Raw genomic sequence first — 19,686 nt, 5'->3', positions numbered from 1 at the left:
TGTAACTATTTATATATTTGAAGGGCTCTCGACACAGACTGTAATGAAGGGCTCTCGACACAGACAGTAACGGAGGGCTCTCGACACCGTCTGTAACGAAGGGCTCCCGACAGAGACTGTTATGAAGGGCTCTCGACACAGACTGTAATGAAGGGCTCTCGACACAGACAGTAACGAAGGGCTCTCGACACAAACAGTAACGAAGGGCTCTCGACACAAACAGTAATGAAGGACTGTCGACACAGACAGTAACGAAGGGCTCTAGACACAGACTGTAATGAAGGGCTCCCGACAGAGACTGTTATGAAGGGCTCTTGACACAGGCTGTTATAAAGGGCTCTCGAAATAGACAGTAATGAAGGGCTCTCGACACAGACTGTAATGAAGGGCTCTTGACACAGGCTGTTATAAAGGGCTCTCGACACAGACAGTAATAAAGGGCTATCGACACAAACAGTATCGAAGGGCTCTCGACACAGACAGTAACGAAGGAGTGTCGACACAGACTGTAATGAAGGGCTCTCGACACAGAGAGTAACGAAGTGCTCTTGAAAAAGACAGTAATGAAGGAATGTCGACACAGACAGTAATGAAGGGCTTTCGACAAAAACGGTAAAGAAGTGCTCTTAACAAGACAGTAATGACGGGCTCTCGACACAGACAGTAATGAAGGACTGTCGACACAGACAGTATTGAAGGACTGTCGACACAGACAGTAATGAAGGGCTCTCGACACAGACAGTATTGAAGGACTGTCGACACAGACAGTAACGAAGGACTGTCGACACAGACTGTAATGAAGGGCTCTTGACACAGACAGTATTGAAGGATTGTCGACACAGACTGTAATGAAGGGCTCTTGACACAGACAGTTATGAAGGATTGTCGACATAGACAGTAATGAAGGACTGTCGACACAGACAGTAATGAAGGGCTCTCGACACAGACAGAGATGAAGGGCTCTCGATACAGACAGAGATGAAGGGCTCTCGACACAGACTGTAACGAAGGGCTCTTGGCACAGACAGTAATGAAGGACTGTCGACACAGACTGTAATGAAGGGCTCTTGACACAGACAGTATTGAAGGATTGTCGACACAGACAGTAATTAAGGGCTCTCGACACAGACTGTTATGAAGGGCTCTCGACACAGACTGTAACGAAGGGCTCTTGACACAGACAGTAATGAAGGACTGTCGACACAGACTGTAATGAAGGGCTCTTGACACAGACAGTATTGAAGGATTGTCGACACAGACAGTAATTAAGGGCTCTCGACACAGACAGTAATGAAGGGCTCTCGACACAGACAGAGATGAAGGGCTCTCGATACAGACAGAGATGAAGGGCTCTCGACACAGACAGTAATGAAGGGCTCTCGACACAGGCAGCAATGGAGGACTGTCGACACAGACAGAAGTGAAGAACTGTCGACACAGACAGTAATAACGCATTGCCGACACGGACAGTAAAGAAGTGTGAAAATCGATGAGGATAATTAGATATCCATGTCATGGATGATGGAAATAGATGCAAGAGATTATTTAGATATATATATATTTAGTATATTTAAAATCAATTGCCATGATCATATTTACATAATAATGTCGAGGAGAATATTTAGATAATTATGTTGAGCTGTATAAACGAACGTTTCAGTAAGGATACTTAGACAATAATGTTATGGAGAATATTTAGATAATTCTATCGAGGAGGATATTTAGACATCCGTTTCAAATTTTACTTTAACTGTCTCAACAGTCGCCGGCAATGTGACTGAATGGTCAGAGTGGACAGGTCAAGCCTGCTCTGTTACTTGTGGTCAAGACGTTACCAGGACACTGGTCAGGACACGCACCTGCAATAACCCACGACCGGCCTTCGGGGGAGCGGACTGCACAGATGCATTGTTTGATACCAAGCAAGTCAACTGTAACCTTCGCTACTGCCCTAGTAAGAACAACAGTTATGGATGACGGTTGGGAATAATCGAAACATAAATTGTTGAACCTATCATTTGTCTGGGCAGTATCATCATGGATATATTTTGATTTACCACATAACTGAATTTCATTTATAAATACTTGTTTATAGTTTGATAAATAGAATGAAAAATGTAATGAATGGATTTACAGGAATACTTAACAACGACTGTCGTCAACCAAGGAATTCAATACCATAAACATATGGAATGAGAAATACATTTGACATTTCTAATACAATATGCTTCTGATTATTGCCCTAGTAAGAAGACACATGTGTAGCTACATGTATTCCTGGTGATGACTAAATGACATGCTTCCATGTGCAGTCGATGGCGGCATATCAACATGGGAACAATGGACCACACCTCCGTGCCCTCTGTCGTGTGGCGTGTCTGCCCACAAGGTCGTGACGAGGAACCGAAGCTGCTCCAACCCTCCTCCACAATACGGTGGACGTGACTGTGCTGAGCCACGCTCGGAGACAGCTCTTGTCAACTGTAACAATAGGGTTTGCCCAGGTAGGATTGTCGACCAAAGTGAACACAAACCGCACAATTTAGGTTGAAAAGTCGAGTGTAAGAACATTGCAATATTTGACATATACATTAAGCGATATTAAGCGATAACAAAACACATTACGAGCAACTGATAATTTCCTGATCTGACAACATCATAGTGAATAGGTTTTAGATCAATGACTGTTCTGAGTGAAGTTGAAAAAGTTAAGTGAAGTATCGAAACAGACAGAAATCATAATCACTGAAATATTCACATGCTTGGCATAAGCTTATGATATATTTCTGGAGACCTTTCACAAATGAGGACTTAAACGGGCGTGACTTCCACTGACTTAAGTCTCACTTTGAAACACCCACATTCCGGAACTGTCTTTGAGGAATCTCATTCCATTCGTATTCTAAAGGAACTGGCAGATCCTGCAACATGACTCAAGCATCCGGTCCATGCTGCTGGAGAACATCCAAAACATCCTGGGAATACGCCCATACACTTTATGTTTACCTCTTAAGAAACTCCGTGACGACTCTGGTCATGTGTGTTTTGTGCAATATCGTTCATTAAAGCCAAGTCATCACATATTGCTCTGGCACAAGGTCTAACAATAACAACGTATGGTCACGATGTATGGCCCCAGCTCCTGTAGGTGTAGCACAGCTTCATGGGTTTGTTCAAACGCATTCCTCCCACAACTATGACTGACTCGCCCCAAATATGTCATGTTCAACGCCACCACAGGGCGTCATGCTGGGCACCCAAAACGGTTTTGAAGCACGAACTGAGTCAGACTAAACTGACAAACTGCCTCGCAAAACGCATTGTGCCATCCCATGCACCATTAGCACGTGTTTTCCATGGGTGTCATTCAAGGCATGCCAAGTTTAACAATAAAAGGGCTGAACATTTTCCATTCATCATCACTTGACATTTGAAGATGGTTTGACTACAATTCAGACAGGGGAAGGGCCATTGGCTGGCTACAAGATGGACAAACTCAGAGAACTCTAGCTCAGCGTCTAAGTGTAAGCCAAAGGGTTATCGGCAGACTCTGGCAGAAGTTCAGGACAACTAATACTGTTCGAATCACCCGTTCTGGAAGCCCCCGATCAACAACAGAACTAGAAGACTGCTTCCTGATGACAAGGGCATTGCGACATCGCTTTGTGACCACAAGACATCTTCGGGATCAACTAAGAGCTGCTAGAGGCACCAACGTATCCGCTCAGACCATTAGGAATCACCTGCGAGACCGAGGTTTGCGATGCCGGCGTGACCGTCACACAAGGGTTCGCCGAGATTGGTGCAGACGTCATATCCGGTGGAACCGTGTTCAGTGGGCATAGACAATGTTCGCAGATGAGTCACGATTCTCGCTCTAGTTCAATGATAGCCAGGCCCGTATATATGGTCGTCAAGGAGAGATATTTGCTGATGTCAACGTTGCACAACGTCTACCATTATTTTTGGAGGAGGAAGTGTGATAGTATGGGCTGGGATATCCATGAACCACCGTATCCCTCTGTACGCCGTCAACGAAAATTTGACTGGTCAGCGTTATCTCAACGAAATTGTTTACCCTCTGGTAGTGCCACTTCTGCAGCAGATTGGACCAGGAGCTTGGTTCGAGGACGACAACGCCAGACCTCATCGTGCCAGGGTGGTGACCGACTTCCTGCAGCAGCAGAACGTCCAGCACACGGATTGGCCTGCATATTCACTCGACTTGTCACCCATTGAACACGCGTGTGATGAACTATGGAGGCGAGTCCGATCACATCACGTCCCTGTCGTCAACCTCCTGCAGCTGGGTCAGCGATTAGTCACAGAATGACAAGCAATCCCTCAAGGTTATTTCCAACGTCTAATGAACAGCATGTGCCAACGTTGTCAAGAACGTGTGAATACAAACGGTGGCTACACCAGTTACTTTCATCACGGAAATAAATTAGTGTCAAATCGAAAGTTGTTTTTTTTGTTTTCTGTTCTGGAGACAAGGAGGAATTACTTTGTCATTACCATTTTGCTCTTTGTATATGCAAAAATGGTTTGACCCTTACCTTCTTTTGAGTAGTATATAATATGTTGTCATTGCAAAGGTGTGGTGGACGGTGGGGTGACTGACTGGGGTGCCTGGATTGACTCAGCCTGCCCTGTCACGTGTGGGTTGACGGCGGTGAGGAACGTCAGCAGAACGAGAACTTGCACCAGGCCTCCACCCCAGAATGGCGGCCGGGACTGTCTCGAGCCATTATTGGAGACCTATGTTAGGGGCTGTCAGCTCCGCGGATGTCCAGGTAGGGAGATGATCAACGGGTGATACATCCGAGTAAACCCCTACTAACACGAGATGGGTTTTGAAACTGTTAGTTCTATTTAAAAAAAAACATTACCAATTCCGCAACAAATATAAAAGACATTTATAAGTAACCACGTAAGAATATAGGTCCCAGCAATCTCTGCTTGTCGTAAGAGGCGAATACATGGATCGGGTGAGGATCGGTGACTTGGTTGATTGCATGTCATCCTATCCCAATGGTGTTAGTCGATGCTCATAACAAAAAGATGAAAAAAGATATATGTTCGTTACTTCCAAATACATCATCAACATAACTCATCATCAATACCAGTATTTTGTGTTTTAGAATACGTAAAAGATGCAGATCAAATAATACAAGATCAGTGTGAGTTCGTTGCATAATAACAGTGATTCGGCTACACAACACCAGTCTAAAGTGACGGAGGTGAGGTTAGGTGAAGTTGGGTTTAACGACGCGTTCAAGATTATGGCATTTATATAGTTACGTGCATGCATGCGTGTGCGTGCGTGCGTGCGTGCGTGCGTGCGTGCGTGCGTGCGTGCGTGCGTGTGTGTGTGTGCGTGTGTGTGTGTGTGTGTGTGTGTGTGCTGCTTGCACTAATTCCGTTTAATGCTGACTTTATGGTGCTAGCCCACTTAGGTACCATGACGCACTCTAACATGAATACCCCCACTCAGATACATGACCATCTTTTAATCTCTTTTGGTATGACGCGGGGTCGAACCCCGGACCTTCCACTCTCTTCCCCTAGAGCGACGGAAGCTATGAACGTTTACGAATTCTATGAACACAAAGGAGGTGCTGAAAAAACAAGGACACTAAAACAGGCGAATCTGGGATGGGGGTCTATACCCATAAGACCATGGCAGTAGGAGACATAATAGCTATGTACGTCAAGTTGTGGCCGTGTCATCTCTGTGGACAGTGCATCTAAAGCAGAGATTCACTACCTCAGGTTCGTACTGATGACGTTTCACAATGGCATGTTTCAGTGGATGGTGGCTTCACACAATGGGGACAATGGGCCAATCCGCCATGCTCCGTGACCTGTGGAAGTCGTGCCACGAAGAATGTGTCCAGAGTCAGGTCTTGTAGCAACCCCATCCCACAGAACGGGGGGACATTTTGCACGGGAAACAGTTCAGAAACTGAAGAAAGAAACTGTGGACTTCCTCCATGCACAGGCAAGTATGACCAAAAAGATCAATGGCCACTGTCATATATACTGAACCGCAAAGGAAACGTCACCCAAAGTAACATTGCATGAAAAGTGGTCATTTCAATATCTGGGAATTTTTCGTCAAAGTTTCTAGAGTTTAACATTACCTTGTCCGAAAAAATGAAATTTAATGATAAAAGCAGATGAAAATAAAACCGATCGCCCTAACGCATCACGGCAACTGCCATGGTAACCCGATGCACGTGAGTTCCCTGCAAATTGAAATGCACATGCGTACCCCCATTTCTTGCCCTATAAAAATCCCCCCAGATCGGATAACATTCATTCGTTATTGAATGCTACCACATGCCAAGATTGACAAGAAATCCGCGACACCAAGCCCTTGGACGATTGCAAGCTGAACGAACCGCCCGGCTAGTAGCCATTGCATTTCAAGTCCACGTAAGGACCATATATACAGGCTGCAGCAACGGTACCAGACCACCAACACTACAGATGACCGACCATGTAGTGGAAGACCAAGGGTCACCACCCGACGTCAGGATCGTCAGATTGTGTGACAGCATCTTCAAGATCGCTTTGTTACTGCTGTGAAAACTGCTCAACAGACCATGGGGACACACCAGCGACATATTAGTGTGGACACCGTGCGTCGACGATTGACAAGCTCTGTCAGAGGCCACACTGAGAACCCATTCTGACACCAAGTCATCGCCGGGACCGTCTTTAGTGGACAGCACAGCACCAGCATTGGCGCCACCAGCAGTGGAGAAGAGTCCTCTTCTCAGACGAGAGCCGTTACTGTATCTCAACAGCAGATGGCAGAGAGTGAGAGAGTCTGGCGACGCCGTGGGGAACATTATTCGGATGCTTGTGTTGTTGAGAGAGACACGTGGGGTGGTCCGAGCATCATGGTGTGGGGTGGAATTGGTCTTGCACAGAGGGTCGGCCCTGTAGTCTTCCAGAACATCGGTCCAGGGAGAGGCAATGGTGTCACAGCAGCTCGGTACATTGATCAAGTCTTGAGACCACACGCCATACCTCATTTGGCAGGTCGCCGCAACCATGTGTTTCAGCATGATAACGCCCGTGCCCACACTGCGAGAGCAACAAGAGACTTCCTCCAGCAGAATGGCATCAAAACCATGCAGTGGTCTGCCCTCAGTCCCGATTTAAATCCCATTGAGCACCTGTGGGACGAGATTCAAAGACGGCTGAATGACGTCAGACCAAGGCCGACAACTGGAGCTGAACTGCGTCAGGCGTTCCTCAGAGTATGGGCTCATGGCCTTCATCAACCGCCTCATCCATTCCATGTATCGACGTTGCACGGCAGTCATCCATGCACATGGCGGGCACACGAGATACTGACTTGTGATGCCATTTTCTTAGAGACTAGTGTTGTGTTTCACTTTAAGAATATTTGACACTATAATTTCAACCTTGATGATCAGTTTTGCCAAGTTTCATCTTTTTAATTTGTCTCAAAGTATGTTTACAGTGTTTGGAGAAATAAGGTTTCTCATATATCTATCCATGGTGACGTTTCTTTTGCGGTTCAGTATATATCTTACAGTAATGTTACAGTATATATACTAATAAGGTAAAAATACCTGTTCATATATCGATATATAAATAACCGATGAATGATAATGAGTTGTACTACACTAGGTACTAACGGAAACTGTGCATATGATGAAATCATATGCACAGTGTATGTTGGTGGTTTATAGATTGATCAGTCATGTACCTAAGAAACCACATTAAGGGATATTTTCACTTGTTTGATGTCTATTAGGGTGAAAGAACAAGTCACACCCCAACATCTCGTTCCCTTTCAGAAAGTTTAACAATAGCTAGTGTAAGGAACACAAGATGGCATTACCTTGAGAAACATTAGGTAGGTCATTGTATCCATCCTCATCCCAACTAAACACGAGTTCATTTGAAATATTTGATGCAAAAATGGTTAGATATGTGCTTTCCATAAACTACAATATGTCAGTAATAACATGCTCACAGGTATTTTACATCTGAGTATAAAGTATCAACATTTTATTCTGCGAAAACAATTACCAAAGTAAAGTATTTTGATAATACATGGACAATGAATAGTAACTGTTTATACAAAGCCGCACCGTGTCATCACCACTATTAACAAAGGTATTTACAAGGCAATGACGTCACGTCATAATGCAGCAACGTCATCAAACAAACAATTGCGTCGAAACAAACCGAATGCTAAACGTGGGTCCTGCAACAGCCTACTGTACATCGCCAGTTCAACAACATTGATGTCCGGGCTGTTCAGTAAGGAATGTCTACACGCACATGAAGAGTGGCTTATTCTCATGGTTATATTTCTGACATTTCACAATGGCATGTTTCAGTAGATGGTGGCTTCACACAATGGGGACAATGGGCCAATCCGCCATGCTCCGTGACCTGTGGAAGTCGTGCCACGAAGAATGTGTCCAGAGTCAGGTCTTGTAGTAACCCCATTCCACAGAACGGGGGGACATTTTGCACGGGAAACAATTCAGAAACTGAAGAAAGAAACTGTGGACTCCCTCCATGCACAGGCAAGTATGACTGATACCATCAATAGGCACAGAATATGTATCGTACACAATAATAATATAAAGTAAAAAGGTAAAAGTAACTGTGCATATATTATTAACTCATGAATGCCTTATTGCTGATAATGATTTATAGTTTTAGAGATATATCAATATGGTACCTAATACTCTACTTGTGATATTAACATTTTTCAGAAAAAAACACAACTCAAATTAGTATACTTTAATAACACATTCAGATTCACCTGAATGTAATGAATAGTCACAACTCATGCAAAGCCACACCATGTACTAATCACTATTATTACCCACGTGGTGAAGATACAGGTGGTAAGATACTAAATCCGTACGTCACACGTGTGTCGTACAAGGTTGACCTTGTTTTATTCGTTTTGATTGGATAACTGTGACCTCTGTCAAACGGGACTACTTTTTTCATTCATAAAAAATCGCGAGACGTCATTCATTTTGCAACTACAATGCAAAACTGAAGAAATTAATGAGAACGAGAGATATTTCCAAACACTTTATTAAACCAAACAAAATAGTCACACGCATCAAATTCGGTTTGCATTATATATGAGTTATGCATAGAGCTTCTACAAACATTATATAATCGAGCGATATCCATTTACAATGTACGACTACCGATCAATAGAGCAAAGGTCTCCATAAACGTGACGCACCCGACCATTTTCGCAACTTTCAATTTGATTTAACGTAAAAGGATAAGCATGGTGAAATGAAGTCTGTTTAAACTATCCGGACAGATATCTAGACTTACCTGGGATGATCCGGTTGTGCCATCAGTGTCCCCTTCGAAGCGTATTTTGTGGCACTGTTTCGGGAGGTGTTGTTCATGCATGAACGTACACGACTGCACGACCAGGTCACTAAAAGTGAACAGTTCTGATACAAATCATTCGAAAACTCCGTGTAAGTGTGCCTGACTTCTGATTTTGTGGCCCCAAACATCACAAAATGTGAACAATAACATGTTAATGCGTATGCACATAAATGTCAACAATGCCCATATTTGGGCATATATCAATATTCATGCGCGACCAGATTTTGCAACCTGTTTCAGTTTGGTCTGTCAACGACCAGAAACTCGTGAACTTTCTATGAAAGTCCACTCGTTTCGTAAAAATGGTATCTGGCGAGAATGAGTGTAGTATTCTCTATACACCGTATGACTTATGGTATGATAATACAAAGACGTGACGTCATAATGCAGTGACGTCACTAAACAAGCTATGACGTAACACTACAAACCGAATTTTAATTTTGATTCCTCTGACAGCCTTTTGTACATCAATCGTTAGTTCAACAACTGATGATTCGGTACGGAATGTATAGTTATAAAAGTTAGAAATCGCCCAACGTTTATATTTCTGACATTTCACAATGGCATGTTTCAGTGGATGGTGGCTTCACACAGTGGGGACCATGGGCCAATCCGCCATGCTCCGTGACCTGTGGAAGTCGTGCCACGAAGAATGTGTCCAGAGTCAGGTCTTGCAGCAACCCCATCCCACAGAACGGGGGGATAATGTGCACGGGAAACAATTCAGAAACTGAAGAAAGAAACTGTGGACTTCCTCCATGCACAGGCAAGACCGATAACATCAATGGGCGCATTTTATGTGTCGTAAACTATATATATTCTGAAAGGGTATAAGTAACCGACGAAGGATAAGGATGATTTGTACTATGTAGCTTTACAGAGTAGTCATTCCTTCGTGTACTTGACAATCAACGTGTCAGGGATATTTTCACTTGTTTGATGTATATTAGGGTAAAACGAACAAGTCACGCCTCAACATCTCTTTTCCTTTCAGAAAGTTTAACCATAGAATTTGTAGAGAACACAAAGATGGAGTCACTTTTAGAACATCTAAATCCCCTTAGATAGTTTATAGTCTATATCTTCATTGTAACTAAGCACCAGTTCATTTGTACTATTATGTGCTTAAAGCACTACAACATGGTGGATAAGAACATGATCTCTGTTACTTTACCTTTGAGAGTAAAGCATTAATATTTTGTTCTACAAACGCAATTCTCAAATCAACATGCTTTACTTAATACAAGAAACCTTCGTTAATCCAGCAGTACCATTCCTGTCCGGATTAACACAGGTCCGGAATAGCGAAATAACAGTACATGGCAATGTCATTTTTGATACATACAATAAACTCTCGTTTGTCCAGAAACCCTGATTTACAGACTTCAGTAAGGAATGTCTACTTGTAAACAGAGGGTAGAAAACTTCACACGTTTATATTTCTGACATTTCACAATGGCATGTTTCAGTGGATGGTGGCTTCACACAATGGGGACAATGGGCCAATCCGCCATGCTCCGTGACCTGTGGAAGTCGTGCCACGAAGAATGTGTCCAGAGTCAGGTCTTGCAGCAACCCCATCCCACAGAACGGGGGGATAATGTGCACGGGAAACAATTCAGAAACTGAAGAAAGAAACTGTGGACTTCCTCCATGCACAGGCAAGACCGATAACATCAATGGGCGCATTTTATGTGTCGTAAACTATATATATTCTGAAAGGGTATAAGTAACCGACGAAGGATAAGGATGATTTGTACTATGTAGCTTTACAGAGTAGTCATTCCTTCGTGTACTTGACAATCAACGTGTCAGGGATATTTTCACTTGTTTGATGTATATTAGGGTAAAACGAACAAGTCACGCCTCAACATCTCTTTTCCTTTCAGAAAGTTTAACCATAGAATTTGTAGAGAACACAAAGATGGAGTCACTTTTAGAACATCTAAATCCCCTTAGATAGTTTATAGTCTATATCTTCATTGTAACTAAGCACTAGTTCATTTGTACTATTATGTGCTTAAAGCACTACAACATTGTGGATAAGAACATGATCTCTGTTACTTTACCTTTGAGAGTAAAGCTTTAATATTTTGTTCTACAAACGCAATTCTCAAATCAACATGCTTTACTTAATACAAGAAACCTTCGTTAATCCAGCAGTACCATTCCTGTCCGGATTAACACAGGTCCGGAATAGCGAAATAACAGTACATGGCAATGTCATTTTTGATACATACAATAAACTCTCGTTTGTCCAGAAACCCTGATTTACAGACTTCAGTAAGGAATGTCTACTTGTAAACAGAGGGTAGAAAACTTCACACGTTTATATTTCTGACATTTCACAATGGCATGTTTCAGTGGATGGTGGCTTCACACAATGGGGACAATGGGCCAATCCGCCATGCTCCGTGACCTGTGGAAGTCGTGCCACGAAGAATGTGTCCAGAGTCAGGTCTTGCAGCAACCCCATCCCACAGAACGGGGGGATAATGTGCACGGGAAACAATTCAGAGACTGAAGAAAGAAACTGTGGACTTCCTCCATGCACAGGCAAGACCGATAACATCAATGGGCGCATTTTATGTGTCGTAAACTATATATATTCTGAAAGGGTATAAGTAACCGACGAAGGATAAGGATGATTTGTACTATGTAGCTTTACAGAGTAGTCATTCGTTCGTGTACTTGACAATCAACGTGTCAGGGATATTTTCACTTGTTTGATGTATATTAGGGTAAAACGAACAAGTCACGCCTCAACATCTCTTTTCCTTTCAGAAAGTTTAACCATAGAATTTGTAGAGAACACAAAGATGGAGTCACTTTTAGAACATCTAAATCCCCTTAGATAGTTTATAGTCTATATCTTCATTGTAACTAAGCACCAGTTCATTTGTACTATTATGTGCTTAAAGCACTACAACATTGTGGATAAGAACATGATCTCTGTTACTTTACCTTTGAGAGTAAAGCATTAATATTTTGTTCTACAAACGCAATTCTCAAATCAACATGCTTTACTTAATACAAGAAACCTTCGTTAATCCAGCAGTACCATTCCTGTCCGGATTAACACAGGTCCGGAATAGCGAAATAACAGTACATGGCAATGTCATTTTTGATACATACAATAAACTCTCGTTTGTCCAGAAACCCTGATTTACAGACTTCAGTAAGGAATGTCTACTTGTAAACAGAGGGTAGAAAACTTCACACGTTTATATTTCTGACATTTCACAATGGCATGTTTCAGTGGATGGTGGCTTCACACAATGGGGACAATGGGCCAATCCGCCATGCTCCGTGACCTGTGGAAGTCGTGCCACGAAGAATGTGTCCAGAGTCAGGTCTTGCAGCAACCCCATCCCACAGAACGGGGGGATAATGTGCACGGGAAACAATTCAGAAACTGAAGAAAGAAACTGTGGACTTCCTCCATGCACAGGCAAGACCGATAACATCAATGGGCGCATTTTATGTGTCGTAAACTATATATATTCTGAAAGGGTATAAGTAACCGACGAAGGATAAGGATGATTTGTACTATGTAGCTTTACAGAGTAGTAATTCGTTCGTTTTCTTGACAATCAACGTGTCAGGGATATTTTCACTTGTTTGATGTATATTAGGGTAAAACGAACAAGTCACGCCTCAACATCTCTTTTCCTTTCAGAAAGTTTAACCATAGAATTTGTAGAGAACACAAAGATGGAGTCACTTTTAGAACATCTAAATCCCCTTAGATAGTTTATAGTCTATATCTTCATGATAACTAAGCACCAGTTCATTTGTACTATTATGTGCTTAAAGCACTACAACATTGTGGATAAGAACATGATCTCTGTTACTTTACCTTTGAGAGTAAAGCATTAATATTTTGTTCTACAAACGCAATTCTCAAATCAACATGCTTTACTTAATACAAGAAACCTTCGTTAATCCAGCAGTACCATTCCTGTCCGGATTAACACAGGTCCGGAATAGCGAAATAACAGTACATGGCAATGTCATTTTTGATACATACAATAAACTCTCGTTTGTCCAGAAACCCTGATTTACAGACTTCAGTAAGGAATGTCTACTTGTAAACAGAGGGTAGAAAACTTCACACGTTTATATTTCTGACATTTCACAATGGCATGTTTCAGTGGATGGTGGCTTCACACAATGGGGACAATGGGCCAATCCGCCATGCTCCGTGACCTGTGGAAGTCGTGCCACGAAGAATGTGTCCAGAGTCAGGTCTTGCAGCAACCCCATCCCACAGAACGGGGGGATAATGTGCACGGGAAACAATTCAGAAACTGAAGAAAGAAACTGTGGACTTCCTCCATGCACAGGCAAGACCGATAACATCAATGGGCGCATTTTATGTGTCGTAAACTATATATATTCTGAAAGGGTATAAGTAACCGACGAAGGATAAGGATGATTTGTACTATGTAGCTTTACAGAGTAGTCATTCTTTCGTGTACTTGACAATCAACGTGTCAGGGATATTTTCACTTGTTTGATGTATATTAGGGTAAAACGAACAAGTCACGCCTCAACATCTCTTTTCCTTTCAGAAAGTTTAACCATAGAATTTGTAGAGAACACAAAGATGGAGTCACTTTTAGAACATCTAAATCCCCTTAGATAGTTTATAGTCTATATCTTCATTGTAACTAAGCACCAGTTCATTTGTACTATTATGTGCTTAAAGCACTACAACATTGTGGATAAGAACATGATCTCTGTTACTTTACCTTTGAGAGTAAAGCATTAATATTTTGTTCTACAAACGCAATTCTCAAATCAACATGCTTTACTTAATACAAGAAACCTTCGTTAATCCAGCAGTACCATTCCTGTCCGGATTAACACAGGTCCGGAATAGCGAAATAACAGTACATGGCAATGTCATTTTTGATACATACAATAAACTCTCGTTTGTCCAGAAACCCTGATTTACAGACTTCAGTAAGGAATGTCTACTTGTAAACAGAGGGTAGAAAACTTCACACGTTTATATTTCTGACATTTCACAATGGCATGTTTCAGTGGATGGTGGCTTCACACAATGGGGACAATGGGCCAATCCGCCATGCTCCGTGACCTGTGGAAGTCGTGCCACGAAGAATGTGTCCAGAGTCAGGTCTTGTAGTAACCCCATCCCACAGAACGGGGGAACATTTTGCACGGGAAACAATTCAGAAACTGAAGAAAGAAACTGTGGACTCCCTCCATGCACAGGCAAGTATGACTGATACCATCAATAGGCACAGAATATGTATTGTACACAATAATAATATAAAGTAAAAAGGTAAAAGTAACTGTGCATATATTATTAACTCATGAATGCCTTATTGCTGATAATGATTTATAGTTTTAGAGATATATCAATATGGTACCTAATACTCTACTTGTGATATTAACATTTTTCAGGAAAAAACACTACTCAAATGAGTTTACTTTAATAACACATTCACATTCACCTGAATGTAATGATCATGAATAGTCACAACTCATGCAAAGCCACACCATGTACTAATCACTATTATTACCCACGTGGTGAAGATACAGGTGGTAAGATACTAAATCCGTACGTAACACGTGTGTCGTACAAGGTTGACCTTGTTTTATTCGTTTTGATTGGATAACCGTGACCTCTGTCAAACGAGACTACTTTTTTCATTCATAAAAAATCGCGAGACGTTATTCATTTTGCAACCACAAGGCAGAACTGAAGAAATTAATGAGAACGAGAGATATTTACAAACACTTAATTAAACCAAACAAAATAGTCACACGCATCAAATTCGGTTTGCATTATATATAAGTTACGCATAGAGCTTCTACAGACATTATATAATCGAGCTATATCCATTTACAATGTACGACTACCGATCAATAGAGCGAGGGTCCCCATTAGCCTGACGCACCTGACCACTTTCGCAACTCTCAATTTGGTTTAACGTAAAAAGATAAGGGTCCTGAAATGAAGTCTGTAATCTATCTGGACAGATATCTAGACTTACTTGGGATGATCCGGTTGTGCCATCAGTGTCCTCTTCGAAGCGTATTTTGTGGCAACTGTTTCGGGAGGTGTTGTTCATGCATGAACGTACACGACTGCACGACCAGATTACTAAAAGTGAACAGTTCTGATAAAAATCATTCGAAAACTCCGTGTAAGTGTGCCTGACTTCTGATTTTGTGGCCCCAAACATCACAAAATGTGAACAATAACATGTTAATGCGTATGCACATAAATGTCAACAATGCCCATATTTGGGCATATATCAATGTTCATGCGCGACCAGATTTTGCAACCGGTTTCAGTTTGGTCTGTCAACGACCAGAAACTCGTGAACTTTCTATGAAAGTCCACTCGTTTCGCAAAAAATGGTATCTAGCGAGAACGAGTGTAGTATTCTCTATATACCGTATGACTTATGGTATGATAATACAAAGACGTGACGTCATAATGCAGTGACGTCACTAAACAAGCTATGACGTAACACAACAAACCGAATTATAATTTTGATTCCTATGACAGCCTTCTGTACATCGATCGTAAGTTCAACAACTGATGATTCGGTACGGAATGTATAATTATAAAAGGTAGAAATCGCCCCATGTTTATATTTCTGACGTTTCACAATGGCATGTTTCAGTGGATGGTGGCTTCACACAATGGGGACAATGGGCCAATCCGCCATGCTCCGTGACCTGTGGAAGTCGTGCCACGAAGAATGTGTCCAGAGTCAGGTCTTGTAGTAACCCCATCCCACAGAACGGGGGAACATTTTGCACGGGAAACAGTTCAGAAACTGAAGAAAGAAACTGTGGACTCCCTCCATGCACAGGTAAGACCGACAACATCAATGAACACATTATATGTGTCGTAAACTATATATATATACTAAAAAGCTAATGCTGTGGCGTCATCAAACAAACAATGACGTCGAAACAAACCGAATTTTTAATATGAGTCTAAAAACAGCCAACTGTGTGTATATTTGAGATTAAATAAACGCATATCTTATCTCAGTTGACGGTGGCATCACGCCGTGGTCGACGTGGTCACATACGCCGTGTTCGAAGACGTGCGGCAGACAGGCGACCCGAGTAGCAGTGCGAACCAGGTCATGTACATACCCGGATCCACAGACAAGTGGGGACTGTCCTGAGAGTCGCATGGAGACGAGGGAGGAGGGATGCACTCTGTCAGAGTGTCCAGGTATGTCTGCTACGCTCTTAAACTAAATACAGGAAACCTTCGTTAATCCAGCAGTACCATTCCTGTCCGGATTATCACAGGTCCGAAATAGCGAAATAACAGTGCATGGCAATGTCATTTTTGATACATACAATGAACTCTCGTTTGTCCAGAAAGCCTGGTTTACTGACTTCAGTAAGGAATATCTACATGTACATAGAGGGTAGGAATCTTCACACGTTTATATTTCTGACGTTTCACAATGGCATGTTTCAGTGGATGGTGGCTTCACACAATGGGGACAATGGGCCAATCCGCCATGCTCCGTGACCTGTGGAAGTCGTGCCACGAAGAATGTGTCCAGAGTCAGGTCTTGTAGCAACCCCATCCCACAGAACGGGGGGACATTTTGCACGGGAAACAATTCAGAAACTGAAGAAAGAAACTGTGCACTCCCTCCATGCACAGGCAAGTATAACCAAAAACATCTAAATATGTCATATCTATCTATATATGTTATATATATACATAGATATAGATATAGATATAGATATAGATATATATTATCTTATTATCTGATTATCTGTATAACATTAAATATACAGTGACTTTATACCCGAATCCACGGACTGGTCACATAGTCATATAGTCACGCGGGAGAAGGGAGCGTCTAGTTAGCTCATCACTACTCTAAAATGTATACTAAAATCCTCGGTAGTACGGAAACCCTAATTTCCGGATAATTATGTAAGAAGCTTCTTCTTGTACATAGTGGAACCTCCTTCATCCGGACGGTACCGTTACCACTGAATTCGTCAGGAGTAACAACTATCCGGATTAACAGAATTAATATAACTATTATAATTATTATTAAGCTAAAGTTCATGTGTCGGGTCGACATGGTGCATTGACAAATACGGGTGTGCACGTCGATTTATTTACTGTATATATTTCAGATATACATAGATATACTTTTCCAGATTATGGAGTCCTGTCGACTTGGTCTGACTGGAGTGAACCGTCATGTGATGTCACGTGCGGTATGTCAGCGGGCAAGGTTGCAACAAGGTCAAGGTCATGCTCAAATGACAACAAGAACTGCCCAGGTCACATGACAGAAACAAAACAATCCAACTGCAGATTATCCCCCTGTCCAGGTGCGTGTTTTTCTTTGTCGTCAAAATGTGACTTCCCTAAATGAATGTTCAAAATTGTAGGAGCGTTACCTTACACCAATTGTCAGTACGTCTCAAGTTCTTAGTAAAAGCTTTCAAACCGTTTTATGGTAGACATTTCCTAAATTGACGCATCGGTGACAAAAATGATGTCGCTACTTTGACCTGTAGCAGATATACCCCTGTTTGTTCAGGAACAAGGTCGTGGCATGGGGCGGTATCACACATGACATGACAAACTGATTTGGTATTATTATGAATGGACATTTGACTGGCAGCGAAATGTTGACGAAAGTTTCCGACCTGTCATTGTTCCATTCTCAAGAATTATCGGCAGAAATGTAGAATTGCAAGATGACAATCATTTCATCAGTTGCCTTGTATTTAGTCTATAGTATATTTTGGTTGACGAGTAAACCTATTTTACCATCCCTAAACAATTCTTCATTTCAACGGGGCGTTTGGGTAGCCTAGTGTTTCGATTCCCCACATGGGTACAACATGTGAAGCCCATTTCTGATGTCCCCGCCGTGATGTTGCTGGAAAATTGCCAAAACAATACTCAGTCAGTCATTCTTTATTTCAACAGATCCCCAGACAGAGGTTTCGTATATTGTGTTGGGCGTGTCAGTTGGAACTGGGGTGACGTTACTGCTCGTTGTACTGATCGTCGTCGGTGTTGTAGTATATGTCCTAAGGAGACAAAGGTGAGATGGTCATACCACATCCACAAGGTGGAATAAAGCTCACTATATGCATAAGCAAAATGTTTTCTTGAATCATGTCTACAATAAACACTTCACCTTGTATTGCTGGCAATAACAATACTAACTACCAAGTTAAATTCTTTCTTGAGAAATTTCCTTTCATGTCATAACGAATTAATACCCCCAGTTCGTCATAGTTATGTCATATATTCAAGTTTATCTTTGGTTAATGGGCCGTCTCTGTTGTAAGTGATGGTGAGTGTGTGAGTAAAATATTCCAGCAAAACACTGTGGGCATCACTCGTTTACCCATGTTGGGAATCGAACCCGGGCCTTTGGTCTTATTTGTGACTGCTTTAACAACTAGACTACGCCACCACGCCTACTGTGTCTTTAGCATTGACTGTTAAATTACTGTTTTGGTCAGGACAAAGACATCTCGCGCAGCCCGCTTTGATGGTCATGTGTGGAACCCCTACAGCCACCCTACCACGGCCGCCGCCCCGACCGCTCCCATGGACAACGACTACATCGGCGCAAGGCGTGTCTACAGCAACAACGTCACCTCTTGAGTACACCCCAGGCACGATCAGACCGCCTCGTCTCACATATGGAACCATTATGAAATCTTTGAGAGGCCCGAGAAAGCGAAGAGATAGTGTTACTACCGCATCAGGAGCTCTTGTCTCTATGTGTTGCTTATTTTGCTATGATTCTTGAACGATATTCGTGTCAATAAAATGCATACGAATCATATGTGTGAAATTGATTTCATGGGTTAGATACATTATTATTGTCTTGAATGACAATAACGTCATAGTATGTTATTCTTGATATTATGTCGATTCTGTTTGATTCTTCATTCCCAATTTATTTTATTACGAAAGATCACAAACCAGTGAAAATAGAAATGAACATTTTATCAAAAAAGATTGTCAGCTCGATTGTTAAAATCGGCAGGGTTTGCATCTGTGCAAATTTAACTATTCCCAAAGTTGATTGGTCAACTGATGCAGTATGTTGTCATATTGATGCATTGTTGATTACAGTTGTACATGACGTCATGCATTGTTCATAGCGTCACTAATTGATAACATTACTTCATAAAACCATTGGGTTGAAGTACGGTGTCTTTGTAGAGCAGGCATTTCATAGCTTCATTTTCGTA

The 19,686-nt window shown here is 42.0% G+C and overlaps 2 protein-coding genes across 4 annotated transcripts in view; both read left to right on the top strand.

The window, feature by feature from the left end:
* Window positions 1-12,608, top strand: part of LOC124142966 (SCO-spondin-like) — a 34,370-nt gene extending 21,762 nt beyond the window's left edge. The window contains exons 13-21 of the mRNA XM_048386530.1: window positions 1,763-1,954; window positions 2,313-2,504; window positions 4,599-4,796; window positions 5,813-6,004; window positions 8,394-8,582; window positions 10,001-10,192; window positions 10,896-11,087; window positions 11,791-11,982; window positions 12,583-12,608. Of these exons, the coding sequence (XP_048242487.1) occupies window positions 1,763-1,954; window positions 2,313-2,504; window positions 4,599-4,796; window positions 5,813-6,004; window positions 8,394-8,582; window positions 10,001-10,192; window positions 10,896-11,087; window positions 11,791-11,982; window positions 12,583-12,608 (1,565 nt within the window). The remainder of the gene's footprint in view (window positions 1-1,762; window positions 1,955-2,312; window positions 2,505-4,598; window positions 4,797-5,812; window positions 6,005-8,393; window positions 8,583-10,000; window positions 10,193-10,895; window positions 11,088-11,790; window positions 11,983-12,582) is intronic.
* A 79-nt stretch (window positions 12,609-12,687) lies between these two features.
* LOC125374767 (hemicentin-1-like) lies at window positions 12,688-19,274 on the top strand. Of its 3 annotated transcripts, XM_048386256.1 has the most exons (9): window positions 12,688-12,877; window positions 13,581-13,772; window positions 14,476-14,667; window positions 16,092-16,283; window positions 16,469-16,657; window positions 16,913-17,104; window positions 17,617-17,793; window positions 18,401-18,518; window positions 18,946-19,274. In XM_048386256.1, the coding sequence occupies exons 1-9, from the start codon at window positions 12,817-12,819 to the stop codon at window positions 19,088-19,090; spliced, it is 1,458 nt and encodes a 485-aa protein (XP_048242213.1). In that variant the 5' UTR covers window positions 12,688-12,816; the 3' UTR covers window positions 19,091-19,274. The 3 variants fall into 3 exon arrangements, with proteins under 3 accessions (XP_048242213.1, XP_048242212.1, XP_048242214.1); XM_048386255.1 differs by lacking the exon at window positions 18,401-18,518; XM_048386257.1 differs by lacking the exons at window positions 16,469-16,657; window positions 18,401-18,518.
* The last annotated feature ends 412 nt before the right edge of the window (window positions 19,275-19,686 follow it).

Source organism: Haliotis rufescens, unplaced genomic scaffold (genome assembly GCF_023055435.1).
Source record: "Haliotis rufescens isolate VD_foot unplaced genomic scaffold, xgHalRufe1.0.p SCAF_6, whole genome shotgun sequence".
Taxonomy (NCBI): domain Eukaryota; kingdom Metazoa; phylum Mollusca; class Gastropoda; order Lepetellida; family Haliotidae; genus Haliotis; species Haliotis rufescens.
This window is presented reverse-complemented; position numbering and strand designations above follow the sequence as displayed.

Bases quoted from the DNA above. Each gene is read 5' to 3' on its own strand.
- LOC125374767 (XM_048386255.1), top strand. From the start codon at position 12,817: ATGTGCACGGGAAACAATTCAGAAACTGAAGAAAGAAACTGTGGACTT. The intron at 13,773-14,475 runs GCAAGACCGATA...GGCATGTTTCAG, and splicing joins TGGACTTCCTCCATGCACAG to TGGATGGTGGCTTCACACAA. The intron at 14,668-16,091 runs GCAAGTATGACT...GGCATGTTTCAG, and splicing joins TGGACTCCCTCCATGCACAG to TGGATGGTGGCTTCACACAA.